General features: G+C 37.7%; 1 protein-coding gene across 1 annotated transcript in view; it reads right to left on the bottom strand.

Moving 5' to 3' along the window:
* Positions 1–20,411, bottom strand: part of LOC131931174 (SCY1-like protein 2) — a 67,906-nt gene extending 47,495 nt beyond the window's left edge. The window contains exons 1-4 of the mRNA XM_059287878.1: positions 20,296–20,411; positions 10,034–10,133; positions 6,735–6,779; positions 3,537–3,677 (exon numbers count right to left, since the gene is read on the bottom strand). Coding sequence (XP_059143861.1) covers positions 3,537–3,677; positions 6,735–6,779; positions 10,034–10,133; positions 20,296–20,411 — 402 coding nt within the window. The remainder of the gene's footprint in view (positions 1–3,536; positions 3,678–6,734; positions 6,780–10,033; positions 10,134–20,295) is intronic.
* Between the last annotated feature and the right edge of the window lie 220 nt (positions 20,412–20,631).

Below are 20,631 nucleotides of genomic sequence, written 5' to 3'. Positions count from 1 at the left end.
TGATAACACACAAAAAAAGGCAGGGGTGGATGTAACGGGGGTAGGCCTGGCTACTAGTTACAACTGATAACGAACGATAAGCCGCGACGCAGTATGAAATCTGATGCAACTATAACAGGTGGCTTATTGGATCGGTCTGATAACAATCTCAAAGCCAACGCGTGCTATTTTGGGAAACGGTACGAGAAGTTTCAGACGAGCTGTCAACTTTGATTGATGGGATGCAGATGTTTTAGTAAATCGGACGGTACGTCAGAAACTGCGACATTAGTATTCGGATACATCGATTACAAGTATCGATTACGGAAATGGAGACAAGTACGACTTCGAATACTAAGGATAAATAGGAGGGGACGGCTGAGATCGTAGCTCTTCTCTTTTCACCGCTAGTTGTGACAGTATCAATGTTGGTTATTGAACGGGTTAGCCGTATTGTGTAAAGAAGGACTATAGACATGTGGATTCAGTTATACGAAGCCTAGTGAGGACTGTTAGGGAGTCAGTTGATCCAGACTATTATTGAGAAGCATTCCTGTTGATTTCTTGTGTGATTATGAAACATTTCTTGATTCATGTAATAAAGGATCAATAGCGAACCTGCATCTTGAGTATCTATACTGTGGTCGATGTTGTCTAGAATGAGTGGTCAGAACTCGTTAACATTTGGCACTACAGACAATTAGGTCTCATTACATGTGGCGTGCGAGCATAGTAACTGTTGGCTCGTTATAATTGGCGTTGTCGGCAGGATAAATGTCCGCCCGTTACAATTGCCGCTGCGAGCAGGATAGATGTTCGCCCGTTACATATATATATATATATATATATATATATATATATATATATATATATATATGGGCCTATATATATATTAATATATATATATATATATGTATGTATGTATATATATGGGCCTATATATAAATTAATATATATATATATATATGTATGTATGTATATATATATATATATATATATATATATATATATATATATATATATATATATATATATATATATAAATACACCAGTTTTAAACCCTGCTTGAAATTTACAAGTGGACTCCTAATAGACATGCGTTGCGGTCAAACGATAGAACGAATACGAATACTATATTGTTGATTCTGGTTTACGGGTTTGATTTGCTAGAGCCTCCATATATCCCACTCTGATGGGCACCTGGGTTGATTTGGTGAAGGAAGAGTAGGACTGACATATTGCTGACCACATTTTCTCTTCGTATCTTAAAGACAAGGAACAAGACATATTGCTGACCACACTATCCTTTCATATTCTCAAGTCAAATATATTTCCCCACTAACAGTTTGTTCTAAAACAATACTCTTTGTTTCACTCATGATAATTATTCTAATATCTTTTCGGAAAATAAGGTGGTAGTATCGCAATTTAACATGTAAATGTAAGAACCAATTACCATATGTAGCCTACTTATGAATTGACTCGTTTTGTGAGTATAATAATTATTCTAATATTTTTTCTCTTTGTGAGTGTAATAATTATTCTAATTTCTTTTAGAATAAGAAAAGTATCAGTATCCCAATCGTACATGTAAATACAAGAACAAATCACTATACGAACTAATGAGTTTTACGCGCTTTGTGAGTCTAACAATAAGCCCATAACATGTATTATGAGACGCTACTATTTATCCAATAATATCACAAGTGTATAAAAAACCTTCTACCATTAAATCATACAGGGACTTGGAAAAACTTTTTTTTTCCTGTCAATGAACGCATTTGCATATCGATCTAACAGACGGCAAGTCACATGAACGAACCATCGATCTAGGCATAATTAAGTAATCAATCAAGCAGTAAATTAAACAAGTCAGAGTTCGATCATTGATCAGTGGAGTCGATCAATCGATCTACCAGTAAATTAATGAATAATTACCCATGTCACATGCGAGTGCTACACTACTTTACCTGTAACTTTTGGCCGTGTTTATGTCAGCTTGCCCCAAAGGCAGACGTGACCTATATATAATTCTCTTCATGGAGACCATAGACAACACCAAGCTGTAAGCGCGCCTAGCAGCCCCCTCTCTTCCTCTCTAGGCATATCCCTACCACTCCCACCCCTACCCCCACATGGTCTGGTGAGCTGTGGTTCAATTAAATGTTTACAATCGTAGAGTCGGGTTTAGTGATGACTATTAAGGGGCAGATAATTTAGTTTGAAACGATTTTAAACTTAGGGGAGGTAACTAAGAGGGGGGGCTGCTTTCACGGGGGGGGGGGGGGGCAGAGTAGGGGTTGGGGGAAAGGAGGGGGTGGGGGGGGGGTTATCGTCCTTAACGACCTACTGATAGTGTTTTAAAGCAAATATTTTCAGTGGCAGCACTGGTACTGTCGAATTCACAAATAATGACTTACTGAAAAGTATAAAATAAAACAACTAAATAGCGGCGTATGATTCGCCGCGGGTCGGCTCGTATTAAATAACAGACGAAACGGGACACGTACACGTCTCTGATTACACACCCTGACAACACACTTCAACACGTGTGCTGGTCAACGATTAACACATTTGGAACGTTCTCTAGCACTTTTTATTTTCCATTTCAATTTTTCTTTTTATTTTAAAGAAAAAAATAACGTGTCGCATGTGTCTTTTCTGATGTTGGAACCTGAGGACAGGAGTCAAGTTGGACCAGGGACTAAAGTTGGCCCAGTCAAACGTTGGCCCAATCAAAAGTTAGCCCAATCAAAAGTTGGCCCAGTCTAACGTTGGACCAGGGGCTAAAGTTGGCCCAGTCAAACGTTGGCCCAATCAAAAGTTAGCCCAATCAAAAGTCGGCCGAGTCAAAAGTTGGCCCTGTCATACGTTGGCCCAATCAAAAGTTGGCCCAGTCAAAAGTTGGCCCAGTCAAAAGTTGGCCTAGTCAAAAGTTGCCCCAGTCAAAAGTTGGCCTAGTCAAATGTTGGCCCAGTCAAATGTTGGCCCAGTCAAAAGTTCGCCCCCTCAAAAGTTGGCCCAGTCAAAAGTTGGCCTAGTCAAATGTTGGCCCAGTCAAAAGTTGGCCTAGTCAAATGTTGGCCCAGTCAAATGTTGGCCCAGTCAAAAGTTCGTCCCCTCAAAAGTTGGCCCAGTTATAAGTTGGCACCGAGTACTGAGTTTTAATCCAGACTGATAGACCAAGATTAAGACGTTAAAATATTGACTTAGTCCTCTTTGCTCCTTATGGAACATATGCCTCAACGTTAAAATATACTGCGATATAATCCAGTCTTCTTGGCATTTTCAGACGTTAAATGTACTGATATCTAATCCAGGCTGGTCGTATTAAGATTACAATGTTTAAGTGTACTCACCTTCCATATACTGAATTCTTATCCAAGCTGGTCGACTAAGATTAAGATGATAAAATGTACTGACATAATAATATAATCCAGTCTTCTTGGCATTTTAAGACGTTAAATGTACCGAAATCTAATCTAAGATTAAGACGTTAAAATGTACAAAGATTCCAGGCTGGTTGGATTAAGATTAAGATGTTACAATGTACTCACCTTCCCTTCCTTGATCTTCACAGCGAAGCCAAAGCCCATGAGCTTCCAGCCCCCCTTCCTGGTGAGCAGAATGGACTGCGGGCAGATGTTGCAGTGGATGAGGTTTTCCGTGTTGTGGAGGTACGACAGGGCATCTGTGATCTGAGGGTGGACACGGTGGGTCACTTGATCAGGGCATATGCCTTTTTAAAAAAATCTATCTGTCCAACTCCCAAATGACCCCCATAACCAGAGGCGTATCCAGGTTTTCGTTGTAGGGGGAGCGAAAAGTGCAAAAAAGGCGCCGAATTTTTAACACGTTCTATTTACAAATACACACACATATATATATATATATATATATATATATATATATATATATATATATATATATATATATATATATACACTACAACCAAAAACAATGAACGTAACACAATCTGTTTTGTAATTCTTGTAAAAAGAATTTCTTACATAATAATTCCTGGGAAATTATTTAAGACAAGTGAAATAGGGGAAATAAATCACTCTCTTAATATAAATATGTATATATCTACACATTTAATTATAAATGTCAAAACAAATAAATAATTACTTTAGAATATAATGATATTGTTTAACACTATTCATGTTTATAAAATGTTTTTTGTCTATAATCAGAATTCAATATATCGTCATCATAAATGCTAAAGTATCACAGCTTAATGAAAGTTTTTAAAATCAGAGTTGGTATAAAACCACGCTTTTCGAAATAATAGAAAAACATTCGGAATAACAGCCTACATTTAACTAAATATCGGTCTTTTAGTTCAGATCATATATTTTATTAATTAAGTACTGCTTCTTTGTGTTCTTTATAGATCATTTTTTAACATAGGTATGGATTAGATCACTGTATTGATCACACACCTTTTTACTGGTAATTGCAAAAACAATATTCACAGAGTTTTACGTTTAAAAAGCTAATTTTCTGGCGGCATGGTACTTTGATACATCTTTACGCGTTTTTCTACATGTACTTAACAGATCAGTTCGGTGTGGGTTGGGGGGGGGGGGGCGGGGTTCAACTTCATTCACCACTTTCCGTTCACTTTAGGTCAATCATACAACCCAGTGTATACCTAGGTGTGACATTAATGTCGCTCCACACAATTGTGGTAGTGAGGTGTGTGTGTGGGAGGGGGGGGGGATAACCAACTCAGAGTGAACATAGCGTCAGTTTTTAGATGACTGTTCTAAACATACATATATATTACACAAATATATATTACACAAATATATATTACACAAATATATATTACAGAAATAGATTTAAATAAGTAGCAGTGGTATTATGACAATATTTTTTTTTACAGAGGGGTCCATGGGCGAGGGGGGTTGTAACTGTTTCATATGATTTGTAATCGTAATCACTATCGCCCAAACGGTAAGAATACTACTACTTCATCGTGGTGACGTTGTTGACCTTGTCAAAATGTCCCCACCACTACGCAGTTTGCTCATAAGTAAATTTAAATAGAGGTGCTACATCAGTTGTATTTGTTTCTATTTTGTAATTTTTTTAAAATTAATCACACGATTCAAACTGTATATATAAAGTAATTATGTGTCAAGTTTTATGTATAACATTTTCTAATTCAATTATTCGTAAGCAAATACATTATACAGTTGCCTTAAACTTAACACCCCTCTTGCCAAATGGTACTACCGTAGAGGTTTTTTAAACATTGCAATGCATCGTAATGGTTATTTTTAGAATGGCAAACTGATGCAGCTGTTAATACGTGTTGTAAACGTAGACACTACTAGACTAGTGCAATAATTCTTAATTGCTGCATGAAAAGAAATATTTTTAAACAAATATCATTGTTTAAAACTTTGAGTTTAAAAGTTTCCAAAAAGGCGCCACTTTGCTGAAAATGGCCAGAGGGGGAGCGGCTGCTCCCCCTGCTCCCCCCTGCGTACGCTACTGCCCATTACGCTTGCACACAAGTGAACACTTACAATCTCACATATAAATTAACTGGACATATACAACAGATACACAATTTATCATTCGTAAACACTTATAGACACGCACACATCTGCATAAAACACCAACACCGGCCCAATTTTAAACCCAATTGTTTAAGAAATGTAGTTAAGTTCATGCTAATTAATGTAATTTACTTAATGCGAAAAAAAAATTGTTATACAATACTCCATTTACTATTTCTAAATACGTATATTAACTAGTTACAGCCGAAGTTCGTTGTGTTTTGCTAACATATTTAACAAAAAATAAAAAATAAAATTTGCACTTAAAAATTGCCAGATAAGTTTTCGAATTTGTCGCAGAAAATTGTAAACCCAATCAATAACTTCCTTATTTTAGCTCAAAAACAAATATTCCTAGCTTATAATTATTCCTTTAAAATCTAGGTTAATGAGGTTGTTTTAATTAAAAACACTCTGAACAAAGTAATTAAACTAAAGCATTGATTAGCCCTCAGCAAGAAAGGATATTAGCTGACGCTATTTACGTATTATTTCTTTATTGTTTTTTGTTTCGTAATTTATATAAAGTTAAGTTTAGGAAAAATAATGTTGATAAAATTAAGCTCATTGATTTAACCTTGGTTTGAAAACGTCACAATTTATCCTTTTTTTTTTTTTTTAATTTCTGCACTGAAACCTGGCTAGTTTCTAATTATATACACTGTCAAGAAATCGACCGATGTTATTCTTATGTTAGCATGTTCTTATTCGCATTTCCGGCGCCGCGGAAATGTCAAGGACGATGGTTTTGGAAAGATTGAATGCGGCCCTTATTGGGGTCACTTCTGCTGATGTTGCCTGTTTGGGTGCGGGATCAAGGCGACGAGAGATGGACGACTGTTTTGACGTCTTGTTAAGCTTTCATTGATAAATGTGAACGGGAAAACCCGTAGAAAAAAATGTCTTTTAAAAAGTTGTATTGGGAAATAGCGTTAGATGTTTATGGAAAGAAACAACAGGAATAAAATAAACAATGACACTTTCTTTAAACATTATTATTATAATGTCGCTGTTTTAGATATTAATGTTAAAGCATAATGTTGTTGTTTTAGAGATTATTCTTGGAGTAAAATGTCGCTGTTTTAGACATTAATATTAGGTTATATGATGTAGTTTTAGACATTAATGTTAGAGTATAATGTCGCAGTTTTATACATTAATGTCATTGTATTTAGCAATTACCTGAACGATGCCATGCTTTATCTCCAGTTCTATAAATTCATGGTCCTGTAAACAATAGTGTAAACAATGTGATTAGTCTCCTTTATTACTATATAAAGGATATATATATATATATATATATATATATATATATATATATATATATATATATATATATATATATATAAGACAAAATGAAAGATACAAGAAGCAGGCAAAGAGAAGTATATACATTACAGCAAACAGTACACTTTCCCCATTGGGACCATGCAGACGGTGATTCGCATGCTGGCTGCACTATTTTTCTATAGACGGTCAGTTGGATAACAGGACTTCCATAATCGCAGACTAGATCTAAATCTGGAACCCGTCACCATTAATATGTACATACAGAGGAAGAGATAGCTAATATCGTGTAGTTCGTTTATACACTTAGCCTTTCCTAATCTGGTAGTAAAGAGTCCAAATTATACGGTTGTTTTTATGTATTGTTAAGGAACATATGTCTTTGATTTTATTTGCGTTATAGGAATAATTTTTAGATCAATATTTTTTTCCAAAATGAGAAATGTCACCGATTATCTCCCATGACTATAAATAAATCAAACCATGAATGTTTTGTCTTAATCATGATGGGAAACTGTAGTACTAAGCAAACAGTTTTAAAAAAAATATCTTGACAAAAATACTTTAAAAGAATTGCTAATATCTAGCAACAAAAATGGAAAATCCTCACAGGGGAGATAATGACACGGGAGGCAATGGTAGAGGCGAGTTAATTTCGCGGTTATCGTTCCGAACACGGCTGCAATTAAGAGCGTGTTGTGTTAGAAAGGAATTGTTTTATTATCAGATTTTGCAGAGCGTTAAGTTAGACTGTGTTCTAAAGTTTTAGGATTTCAAATAACATTGGTACTCATTCAGTTAACTGTAGTAGAATACAGCCTATCTATACTACATTTCTCACATTTACACGTTTACACATTCACATACACACACTCACACACACAGCCACACACACACAAACACCTGCACACATACACTCACCATCACACACACTCACACACTCACTCTCTCACACATATTCACACATTCACTTTCACATTCATATTCAAATGTGCTGAATATTTCTTAAATTCTAATTACATTACATTAATTACACACTTTTCTCAGTACTTATCAGCCATTAAAGTTTTTAAAAAAGTAAAGATTCATCTTTCGATCATACGATCCATTGGGCAGATGAAGTAGAGTTCATATGTTTCTTGACTTCGGCATATGAGGATATGGTGTGTTTAGCCCTATGCTCAGCCGTCTCTACTTTCCCCAACACAAGTCAAATACCCATCAGAGCTGGGTTGCCTCAAAGATGTACCACAGTCACAAGTCCGAATCAAGATCCGAATTCGAGACCTTCGGGCTAGCAGCTAAACGCTCTACCATTTTACCACGCCATCCCAATCAGCCATAAGTTACATCAGCAAAGGTTTCGCAACTCCCACCACTATACATACATACATATATATATATATATATATATATATATATATATATATATATATATATATATATATATATATATATATATATATATATATACATATATATATATATATATACATACATACAATTCCCCAAGCAAAACAAAACAAAACCATAGCCACACGCCAGTGTCTTCACAAAAAATGTAAAAATCTCTTGGCAGTTTTTCTCTCTCGTAAATAAATTTTCTTCACATTCATTTTTTTTTTAAATCTGAAAATTCTATGACGGATTGAACTTTTCAATTACCGGGACATAAAACCTTCGGCTAGATCTCTATTGTATACGGAAAAAACGGCAAAAGATTCGCAGCGCGGCAAAATATAACAGGAGAGGTTATGCATTCATTCGTCAACTTCCGTCATTCCTATATGTCACATAAGATAGCAGTTTTTTTGAACGAACTAACAAACCAAAAAAAAACACGTGTACCTTTGTATTTATCTTGTAGTAAGGCCGTTGTTCGAAGATAAATTTGTCGAGAAATGTAGTCGCTTTAATATTTTCTATTACATACCTTTTGTTTACCGTTCTACCGCGATGCTTTGTTTTCCGGTGTTGTTTTTTCTGATTTCCGGTGCTTTTTAACTATATTATTTACTCATGTTTTTGTTCTCTACATTGCTTGTTTCTTTTAATACATTTTAATCCAGTTTAATAGTGACTCTTGGTGCATCATAAAAAGACAAATTAACGTTTAACTGACTGGTTTTGTAGGCTCGACAATTCTTCTTCTTTCCTACAGCAGCAATAGGTGTTATAACACAAACAACTACAACAACAACTTCATACCACACTAAACTACAACAACAACTTCATACCACACAAAACTACAGCAACAACTTCATACCACACAAAACTACAGAAACAACTTCATACCACACAAAACTACAGCAACAACTTCATACCACACAAAACTACAACAACAACTTCATACCACACAAAACTACAGCAACAACTTCATACCACACAAAACTACAGAAACAACTTCATACCACACAAAACTACAGCAACAACTTCATACCACACAAAACTACAGAAACAACTTCATACCACACAAAACTACAGCAACAACTTCATACCACACAAAACTACAGCAACAACTTCATACCACACAAAACTACAGCAACAACTTCATACCACACAAAACTACACAAATTATTTTATACCACACTAAACTACAGCAACAACTTCATACCACACAAAACTACAAGAACAACTTCATACCACACAAAACTACAACAACAACTTCATACAACACTAAACTACAGAAACAACTTCATACTATACTAAACTACAGCAACAACTTCATACCACACTAAACTACAGAAACAACTTCATACTGTACTAAATTACAGCAACAACTTCATACCACACAAAACTACACAAACTATTTCATACCACACAAAACTATAGAAACAACTTCATACCACACAAAACTAGAGCAACAACTTCATACCACACAAAACTATAGAAACAACTTCATACCACACAAAACTATAGAAACAACTTCATACCACACAAAACTAGAGCAACAACTTCATACCACACAAAACTACAGCAACAACTTCATACCACACAAAACTACAGAAACAACTTCATACCACACAAAACTACAGCAACAACTTCATACCACACAAAACTACAGCAACAACTTCATACCACACAAAACTACAGCAACAACTTCATACCACACAAAACTACAGAAACAACTTCATACCACACAAAACTACAGAAACAACTTCATACCAAACAAAACTACAGCAACAACTTCATACCCTGATCTCTGTGGATATATTTGCCGGCAGACGTTCATGATTTCCCAGCACATTCGCCAAACTGGCGAACACAGGTTCAGTGGCGAACGCTAAGCTATCGCTGGAAGAATGGTAAAAAAAAAAAAACATGATTACATTTTGTAAAAAATAGATAAAGCTGTAAAAATTGATTAAAGAATTTGTGGCAAAACTAATTGTACAATCGTGTGTTCACATTTTCAAATATTCATTTTTGTGCAAAACAGATTGCTTATTTTTGGAAAACAAAATGATTGTCTGTTGTTTGTGGGCTAAAGAATTAACCCTAGCTGGGAAACATTAAGATTGATTTTAGAGAAACTTGTGTAAACAATTCTAGTTACTGTCTTACATTGGTATTTTATGTATCAGTAGTGTTGTATGTATCAGTAGTGTTGTATGTATCAGTAGTGTTGTATGTATCAGTAGTGTTGTATGTATCAGTAGTGTTGTTTGTATCAGTAGTGTTGTATGTATCAGTAGTGTTGTATGTGTCAGTAGTGTTGTATGTATCAGTAGTGTTGTATGTCAAAGGAAAATAAGGTCGGGCCAACGTCACATACAATGTGTTTATATTTATAACACATCTCACAATGTTGAAAATTTATATCATGACATTAATTATTTAATTGCTACATTTTTCTACTTTTCCATAATGTATAAGTTAATTTACATTTCATAAAAAAAATTAAAAAAAAATCAAATTACAATTGAGTGGGAGGGGGGGGGGGGGCTATTTCTTTAAAAATTCACATGGTTAAGGTGTTTTTAAGGAATTCAGAAAATCTAAATTCTTAAATAAACCAATTTAAAAAAAATTGTGGTGGTTTTATAATGGCTCGAGTTTGATTGTTTACAGCAGGGGTCTCCAAACTTTTCAGTCCGAGGGCCGCATTAACTATCAAATTTCAGTTCGGGGGCCAGTTTCTTCCACGCATGTCTTTGATTTTTCTGGCCAAAGTGCCTCAGCCATAACCAACAAACGATTTTTCCTTGGACAAAAAGATCTCAGCGGGCCGGATGAGAGGTTTTCGAGGGCCGCATCCGGCCCGCGGGCCGTAGTTTGGAGACCCCTGATTTACAGCCACATGAACTCTTTGGGGATACACTCGAACATCATGATTGTACATCAATTATTAAATAGTAAAGCAAATTATCCCCAGGGAGGATGATGTCCAAAGTCCATCTGCTTTTGTGGCCTTAGTTTATGATGGGGTTGTGAGGTCATTAACACACCCAGTGGTCGTTGTTTTCATTGATTCCAGTTAAATACCCGTTACTTGTGTACAACAGACTCGAACTTATAACCGAACCGGACACTGTTTTCCTCTATCACTCGATCACACTGACCTAGTTACACGACCACGCTGACCTAGTTACACGACCACGATGACCTAGTTACATAACCACGCTGACAAAGTTACAAAATCTGACAAAAGTGAAATTTGATGGTCTCTTTTGTTCTTCAGGTCGGGGGGGGGGGGGGGGGGGAGGGGGGGGGGGGGGGAAGGGGTAGACTTAAATTTCCAGTTCTTCTTCTTCGTTCTTGATTTTAGTGTTGGAAGGGATCCCCCTCCAACACAATAAGGGTACATGTCAACTGGTTATGCGATATTGAGGCCATTGACTCCGATTTCAGCCTGCTTTTCTTTTTTTTTTATGATTTGCCTCCATAGCCTTTGTCCAACCAATAACAAACTACAAGGCAGCAGTTGTTTGATTTTGGAGTTGTCTCTCCTAGAAGAGTGGCTGTCCCCAGCTAACGAACCTCATCTGCCCGATGGTTCGAACTCGAGATTTTTTCGTTTAACATTGTCATGTGTGTTAAGCCGAGATTATTTGAAACCATTCACGCAAGAACAAAAGAGACCATCAATGAGAGGCTTCGAGAAGGATCAAATTCGTGTTTTTTTTTTTTTTTTTTTTTTTTTTTTTTTTTTTTTTTTTTACGAGTCCAATCGATACAATAGAATTGAACAGCTTCCACCTCTTCTATTTCATCCAACTTTGTATTTTGACTTTATCAACAGAATCTTTGTAGTTCAGATGTAATTTCCATGTTACAATGGAATTGTTGTAGCGACCAGGGTAGAGTGTGATTGAATGGTAGGCTTATGGGGGTAAGAAAGAGGTTTATGGTTAGAGGGTTAAGGTGAAAGGGTTTAGGTTTTAGGGTTAAGGTTGGAGGGTTAAAGGTTAGGGTTAGAGGGTTAAGGTTAGAGGGTTAAAGTTTTAAGGTTAAATTATATTTTGTTAAAAACAAAACAAAAATTAAATAAAATCAGAAATATACACACATATATACATTCACATACACATGCACATGCAAGCTCTTGCGCTTAAATACTCTCTCTCTCTCTCTCTGTGTCTTACACACACACACACACAAACACACACACTCTCTCTCTCTCACACACACACACACGCTTACACAATTGTTTCAATTTTTTTTTTCATTTTCCTAAATTGATCAAGGGAAATAACCTTTAACTTAGTTTCCAAAATAGCTTTAAGACAAAATAGTATTGAATAGTAGAGCAACAGAAAATAACATTTGTTGTTTGATTAATAAATAGATTAAATATTATAATTGTTGATTTGATTTTTTGCTAAACTTTATAATTAAATAGTATCTTGGATTATTTTTGAGCTCTAGTTTAAATACAAAACCATTAGCTATATTTGCTACCTAATTTAAATAGTTGTTAACGTTGACTTTAGCCTGAATTCCTTGGGTTGCAAGTTTTGGTTTTTAGAAATTGTTTTCGTTTAATATATATAGATCTAAATAAAATTATTGCTGTACATATACACACCTAGCAGCACTAGCCAAACAAATGAAAGCAATGCACTTCTATATATTTTCAGGTTACATACTTTTGACTCCCTGCTCGATCCTCCACATACTATTGAATCAATCACCTTATATTACATTTTTCAGGATAAAAAATAATTGAAATAAGCCGCTTTATGTTATGCATAAGTAAACCATTTTCAATTATTTTATTAAGTTACATGTCAGATAGAAGTATTACTGTTGTAGATCTGTATCAGTCCTCACTAGTTGATAATGAGAACTGAAATACTAAAGCGGACATGGCAAGCCAAACTGACGCCGTAAATTACAGGTCTGATACACACACAAAAAAACATGTCTGAGGGGGGTAACAAATACGAGAGAAAAAAAAAGAAAGAATTATTTTTTTTTAACTACCAAAATTGTGTGGTATTCGTATTTGTTACATTACTTCAACAGATAGTCTTGTACTCTATTATAATAGACAACCTAAAGTAAAGTTTCCCTTTCAAACCTGACTGTCTATGGGGCAAGTGAAGTAAAGTTCCTGTGACCTCGGCATATGAAAAGATAGTGTGGTCAGCACTATGCCCAGCCGCCTTTACTTTAACTAACGTGAGTTAGATACCCATCAGAGTTGGGTGGACTCAGGGACGGTCTACTGAATTGAACCCGGATTCGAACTCGAGAGTTACGGGTTAGCAGTCCAGCTCTCTACGGTTAGACCACTCCGTCCCACAATAGATAACCTAGACGACATGTTTTGTCTCTAGCTCTATCTGTAGTTAACTGCCTCACAGGTACACATCAGCTACACACCAACTACACGGTAAACACGGAGTATACAAGGGGCGTAACTACGTTATACATAACAACAAGGGAAGCGACGATAACGAACAAGACATAAAGTAACAACGCACGGTATCCAACGGTCAAATGGGCTTTTGTATGATAAAAAATAGGAACAATTTGTTAAGGAAAAAAATTAAAAAGCCCCCCCCCCATCCCTCCCAAAACAAATATCTTTGCCGATACATATATTAATATGTGTGTATGTATGTGTGTATATTATTTTACGACAATCATTTCAGGATTTGAAATAAGCAAAAAAAATTGAAACAGACTGTCACAATTTTAAGTCTAAGCTTTATGTGAGGTATGTAGAAAAACACCAGTAGAGAACGAAAGAAGAGGAAAGAAAAGTGGGGTTGAATAAGTGCACAGAAGAGGACATAGAGTGATCAACACTCCAAGGTCGGCACTTGAGTAGAATTCACATGTGATGTTTCAACTTACTTAGCTGCATAACTTAATACTACTCTGCTTGATTTCGCTACTGTTATTAAATGAGTTGTCTACTTTCAGTAGGCCTACACTACTTTATCAATGAAAAATAAACCGGGAGTGATCTCCCCTAAACTTTCTCGAATATCTATCTATCTATATATATAATTCTCTTCTGGGAGCCGTTAGAAAACAAGCTGCAAGCGCTCCTTACAATCCCCTCTCTTCCTCTCTATCGCTACAACCCCCCCCCCCCCACCCTCTCACATGGTCTGGTGAGCTGTGGTTCACGCTGTTTACATTTTACAATCATAGAGACGGGTTTGGGGGCAGATAATTTAGTTTGAAACGATTTTAAACTTAGAGGAGTTAACTAAGAGGAGGCTGCTTTCACGTGGGGGGGGGGGGGGGGGAGGGAGGTTTAGTGTTTTTAAGCAAATATTTTCAGTGGCAGCATTGGTACTGTCGAATTCACAAATTATAAATTACTGAAAAGTAGAAAAAAAAAACAACTAAATAGCGACGTATGATACGCAGCGGGTCGGCTCGTTCTTATATAAAACAACAGGGGATGGGAACTCGGGATATAGACATGATTTTTAATCCACTTTAAATACTTAAACTTTTTAAAATAGAATAAAATCTCGTGGAAAAAGAATTGCACACCAAGTGAACGCAAAATAAAGATGTGCAAAATAGTGCGCATTATTATTAGTACTTTATAAATTAACATGCGTTTTTTTGAGAAATCGGAAATAGCGTAAATTAGTACTTCCGGTCAACGGAAATTACTCAAAATTTGACAGAAAGTTGAGAATTAGATCTTTTACGTACATGTGAAATTTCATTTATCTATCTAAAATAGTACTCAAGTTATAGGCTTTTGAAAAATTAAAAGTAGAAAAAGTACCACTTCCAATTATTGGAAATCGCTCAAAAGTTTATACGGATCTACGATTTTGATAAAATACTTATATATGAAATTTCATCAACCTAGCTGTAACGGTACTCAAGTTATCGTGTTTACACACACACACACACACACACAGACACACAGAAAGACACACTGACATACGGACAAGATTGCAAAATTATGTTTTTCCGTATCAGTGAGGTGTAAAACGTCGAGATTTCTAATCTCGATTTTTTTTTGCACGATTACAAGACTTTCTCTTTACTTCGTATATTACGAGAAAGTAAAAAACAACATAAAAATTAAATAAAATCAGAAATATACAGACACATACACATTCTCATACACATGCACATGCAAGCTCTTGCGCTTAAATACTCTCTTTCTCTCTCTCTCTCTCTCTGTCGCTGTCTCTGTCTCTCTGTCTCTCTGTCTCTCTCTCTCTCTCTCTCTCTCTCTCTCTCTCTCTCACACACACACACACGCTTACACAATTGTTTCATTTTTTTTTCAACTTCCTAAATTGTTCAAGGGAGACAACCTTTCACTGAGTTTCCAAAATAGCTTTAAGAGAAAATAGTATTTAATAGTAGAACAACAGAAAATAACATTTGATGTTTGATTAAATATTATAATTACTGATTTGATTTTTGCTAAACTTTATAATTAAATAGTATCTTGGATTATTTTTGAGCTTTAGTTTCAATATGAAACCATTAGCTATATTTGCTACCTAATTATAATATTTGTTAACGTTCACTTTAAGCTGAGTTCCAGAAACTTTTCAAACTGTTGGTTACATATATAGAACGTTTCCGTTTATCAATCATCCTTGTTGCATGGCCTATACACACACAGCCCAGGGCTCGGCAACCTGCGGCTCCTCAGCTCCAGGCACAAATAGTAATATATTTTTTTAATTTTATTTTCAAAACTCATAAAAATATTGTTCTGCAACTCTTGGTAATGAACGATATAATATAAACAATAAGCACTCGTTATTCTATTAGAATATTTTGCTACTCCCATTACCTTGTCTATCGCAAATTGAAACATTCACCTTCATGTTGGATATCCTAAACGAGCTAAATATAAAACTGCAAAGAAATAAAAACCCAGCTTATGCCTTTCTGGAAGAAGTGGTTTGTTTAGAAAAAAAAATTACTTCATTTTGTCAAAGACACGGAGAGCGGTAAATTACTTCATTTCGAAAAATCTGAATAAAATATGGATTCACTGAGAGATTTGAGCAATTCAAAACAAATCCAAGTACTCTGACGTTCATATTAGATCCTCTCAACACAAAAACAAATGAGATTAACTTTGAGCTATTTGAAATTGATGCTAGTTCGCTTCAAATGAAACTGCTAGATTTGAAAACCAAACATTTGTGGAGTGGTAAGTTCACGGAAACCAAGAGCAAAATAGAAGAGTTGGAGAACCAGTAACACATTCACGTTTGGCTGCACATGTGGACAGCTCTTAAAGAAATGTTGCGAGTTGAAACACTATTATGTGACGGATGGAATAGTCTTGCAGGATGCTACAGTTAGGTAAAGAAGTTGGCATTTGGAGTGCTGACAATCTTCGGGTCAACATATTAATGCGAGCAAGCTTTTTTTTGCATAAATGTAATACAAAGTATAGAAGCTAACTAATAAAAATCTAGAGGCGTGCTTGAAACTGAACACAAACTATGAGCCAGGTTTAAACAAATTTTCAAAAGGCCAAACTATTGTAAATAGTATTCAATAATTAAAGCTATACGTCTCGAGTTCAAATCCGGGTTCAAGTCAGTAGACCGTCCCTGAGTCCACCCAACTCTGATGGGTACCTAACTCACGTTATGGAAAGTAAAGGCGGCTGAGCATAGTGCTGACCACACTATCTCTTCGTATGCCGAGGTCACAGAAAACAAGTGAATTCTACTTCACTTGCCCTATAGACCATCAGGTTTGAAAAGTGAACTTTTTTACTTTCTCGTATATACGAAGTATAGAGAAAGTCTTGTAATCGTGCAAAAAAAAAAAAACCTCACTGATACGGAAAAACATAATTTTGCAATCTTGTCCGTATGTCTGTGTGTCTGTCTGTCTGTCTGTCTGTCTGTCTGTATGAAATTTCATATATAAGTACTGAGTCCACCCAACTCTGATGGGTACCTAACTCACGTTATGGAAAGTAAAGGCGGCTGAGCATAGTGCTGACCACACTATCTCTTCGTATGCCGAGGTCACAGAAAACAAGTGAACTCTACTTCACTTGCCCTATAGACCATCAGGTTTGAAAAGTGAACTTTTTTACTTTCTCGTATATACGAAGTATAGAGAAAGTCTTGTAATCGTGCAAAAAAAAAAAAACCTCACTGATACGGAAAAACATAATTTTGCAATCTTGTCCGTATGTCTGTGTGTCTGTCTGTCTGTCTGTCTGTATGAAATTTCATATATAAGTATTTTATCAAAATCGTTGATCCGTATCAACTTTTGAGCGATTTCCGATAACCGGAAGTGGTACTTTTCCTACTTTGAATTTTTCAAAAGCCTATAACTTGAGTACTATTTCAGATAGATAAATGAAATTTCACATGTAAGTAAAAGATCTATTTCTCTACTGTCACAGGCCTTTCTCCTACCTTTTATATTACATATACAGAATCAAAAGACAAGCCTTCTTTTGCAGTTTTTCATATTTATTTTGTTTTCACACAGGCAGCGTGTTCAGCCAAGCTACGCCATCTTCTTGTCTCCTTTTTCACTTGTTCTTTTCGCGCATGCGCACAGCCACTGTCTCCCTGATGCAATCTCGCCCCTCTCAACAAAACACACTCCCAAGATACAATCCACCAACATTTCACTGTTATATCTACCTTCTGTTAAATTTTGAGTAATTTCCGTTGACCGGAAGTAGTAATTTACGCTACTTCCGATTTCTCAAAAAACTATTGTAAATTTTAAAAGTACTAATAATATTGCGCACTATTATGCGCTTTTTTATTTGGCGTTCACTTGGTGTGCAATTAATTTGTCTACAAGATTTTATTCTATTTTTAAAACTTTAAGTATTTAAAATGGATTAAAAATCATGTCTAAAGCCCGAGTTCCCATTCCCTGTTATTTTATATATGAATATTCGAGAACGTTTAGGGGAGATCACTCCCGGTTTATTTTTTATTATTCTAGCAGAGCTAGATAAAATACTTTAACATTTCTAAGCTGCATAACTCAATACTACTCTGCTTGATTTCGCTACTGTTATAAAATGAGTTGTCTTCCTTCAGTATTTCAGTAGGCCTACACTACTTTATCAATGAAAAAAATGCTAAAACACCAAGCTAGGTTGGACGTTAAAATTTTTGTTTATGATTTTTGTATTCCTTTAGTTGTAGTAGGAGAACGACGTGTCATAACTACATTTTGAAAACAACTGGATGGGGAAAGACTGGCTAATCAGCTTAATTGTAATTACACCTATTGTCTTTGGTTTTGAAAATTAGATTACACGAGTCTTTACCTTTACAATTTAAAGTCAAATTTTAGAAATAACAATGTTTTCTTACTAAACTTGCCATTTTAATATCGCAAATACATTACATAACTAACTAACTAATCCATCCCCATCCAATCCAATCCATCCCCATCCAATCCAATCCATCCCATCCAATCCGATCCGATCCAATCCAATCCAATCCAATCCATCCCATCCCCATCCAATCCAATCCAATCCCCATCCCCATCCAATCCGATCTAATCCCCATCCAATCCAATCCCCATCCCCATCCAATCCGATCTAATCCCCATCCAATCCATCCCCATCCAATCCAATCCAATCCATCCCCATCCCGATCCCGATCCCCATCCTCATCCAATCCATCCCCATCCCCATCGCAATCCCCATCCAATCCATCACAATCCCCATCCACATCCCCATCCCCATCCCGATCCCGATCCCCATCCAATCCATCCCCATCCCCATCCCCATCGCAATCCCCATCCAATCCATCCCCATCCCCATCCCCATCGCAATCCCCATCCAATCCATCCCCATCCCCAATCCATCCCCATCCCCAATCCATCCCCAATCCCCATCCCCAATCCATCCCCATCCCCAATCCATCCCCGTCCCCAATCCATCCCCGTCCCCAATCCATCCCCGTCCCCAATCCATCCCCGTCCCCCAATCCATCCCCGTCCCCCAATCCATCCCCGTCCCCCAATCCATCCCCGTCCCCCAATCCATCCCCGTCCCCCAATCCATCCCCGTCCCCCAATCCATCCCCGTCCCCCAATCCATCCCCGTCCCCCAATCCATCCCCGTCCCCCAATCCATCCCCGTCCCCCAATCCATCCCCGTCCCCCAATCCATCCCCGTCCCCCAATCCATCCCCGTCCCCCAATCCATCCCCGTCCCCCAATCCATCCCCGTCCCCCAATCCATCCCCGTCCCCCAATCCATCCCCGTCCCCCAATCCATCCCCGTCCCCCAATCCATCCCCGTCCCCCAATCCATCCCCGTCCCCCAATCCATCCCCGTCCCCCAATCCATCCCCGTCCCCCAATCCATCCCCGTCCCCCAATCCATCCCCGTCCCCCAATCCATCCCCGTCCCCCAATCCATCCCCGTCCCCCAATCCATCCCCGTCCCCCAATCCATCCCCGTCCCCCAATCCATCCCCGTCCCCCAATCCATCCCCGTCCCCCAATCCATCCCCGTCCCCCAATCCATCCCCGTCCCCCAATCCATCCCCGTCCCCCAATCCATCCCCGTCCCCCAATCCATCCCCGTCCCCCAATCCATCCCCGTCCCCCAATCCATCCCCGTCCCCCAATCCATCCCCGTCCCCCAATCCATCCCCGTCCCCCAATCCATCCCCGTCCCCCAATCCATCCCCGTCCCCCAATCCATCCCCGTCCCCCAATCCATCCCCGTCCCCCAATCCATCCCCGTCCCCCAATCCATCCCCGTCCCCCAATCCATCCCCGTCCCCCAATCCATCCCCGTCCCCCAATCCATCCCCGTCCCCCAATCCATCCCCGTCCCCCAATCCATCCCCGTCCCCCAATCCATCCCCGTCCCCCAATCCATCCCCGTCCCCAATCCATCCCCGTCCCCAATCCATCCCCGTCCCCAATCCATCCCCGTCCCCAATCCATCCCCATCCCCAATCCATCCCCATCCCCAATCCATCCCCATCCCATCCCATTCCCCAATCCATCCCCATCCCTAATCCATCCCCATCCCCATCTTTACCCTTTCCCATCGTTATCCACATCCCCATCCAAGTCATCCCCATCCTCATCCAATCTATTCCCATCCCCATCTAATCCATCCAGATCCAATCCATCCTCATCCCCATCCCCAGCCATCCTTATCCAACTCTCTCTATCGATGCCTATCCACCCAACTATCCATCCCCATCCAACAGTCCCTCCCTCCTATATATTTCTCTAAATATTGTAATCCTTATTTACATATTCACTTTTTAATTCATTCCCCCAAATATTTTGTTCTCTTTATATTTTTCAATGTTCAATTAACATTCTCTACCAATTTAAATGCTTATTGCATCCATAGTGCCGAGGATTT

Source organism: Physella acuta, unplaced genomic scaffold (genome assembly GCF_028476545.2).
Source record: "Physella acuta isolate Inbredline_101_S28 unplaced genomic scaffold, ASM2847654v3 ptg001905l, whole genome shotgun sequence".
Taxonomy (NCBI): Eukaryota; Metazoa; Mollusca; class Gastropoda; family Physidae; genus Physella; species Physella acuta.
The sequence above is the reverse complement of the archived record's forward strand: the minus strand, read 5'-3'. Positions and strand labels throughout refer to the sequence as shown.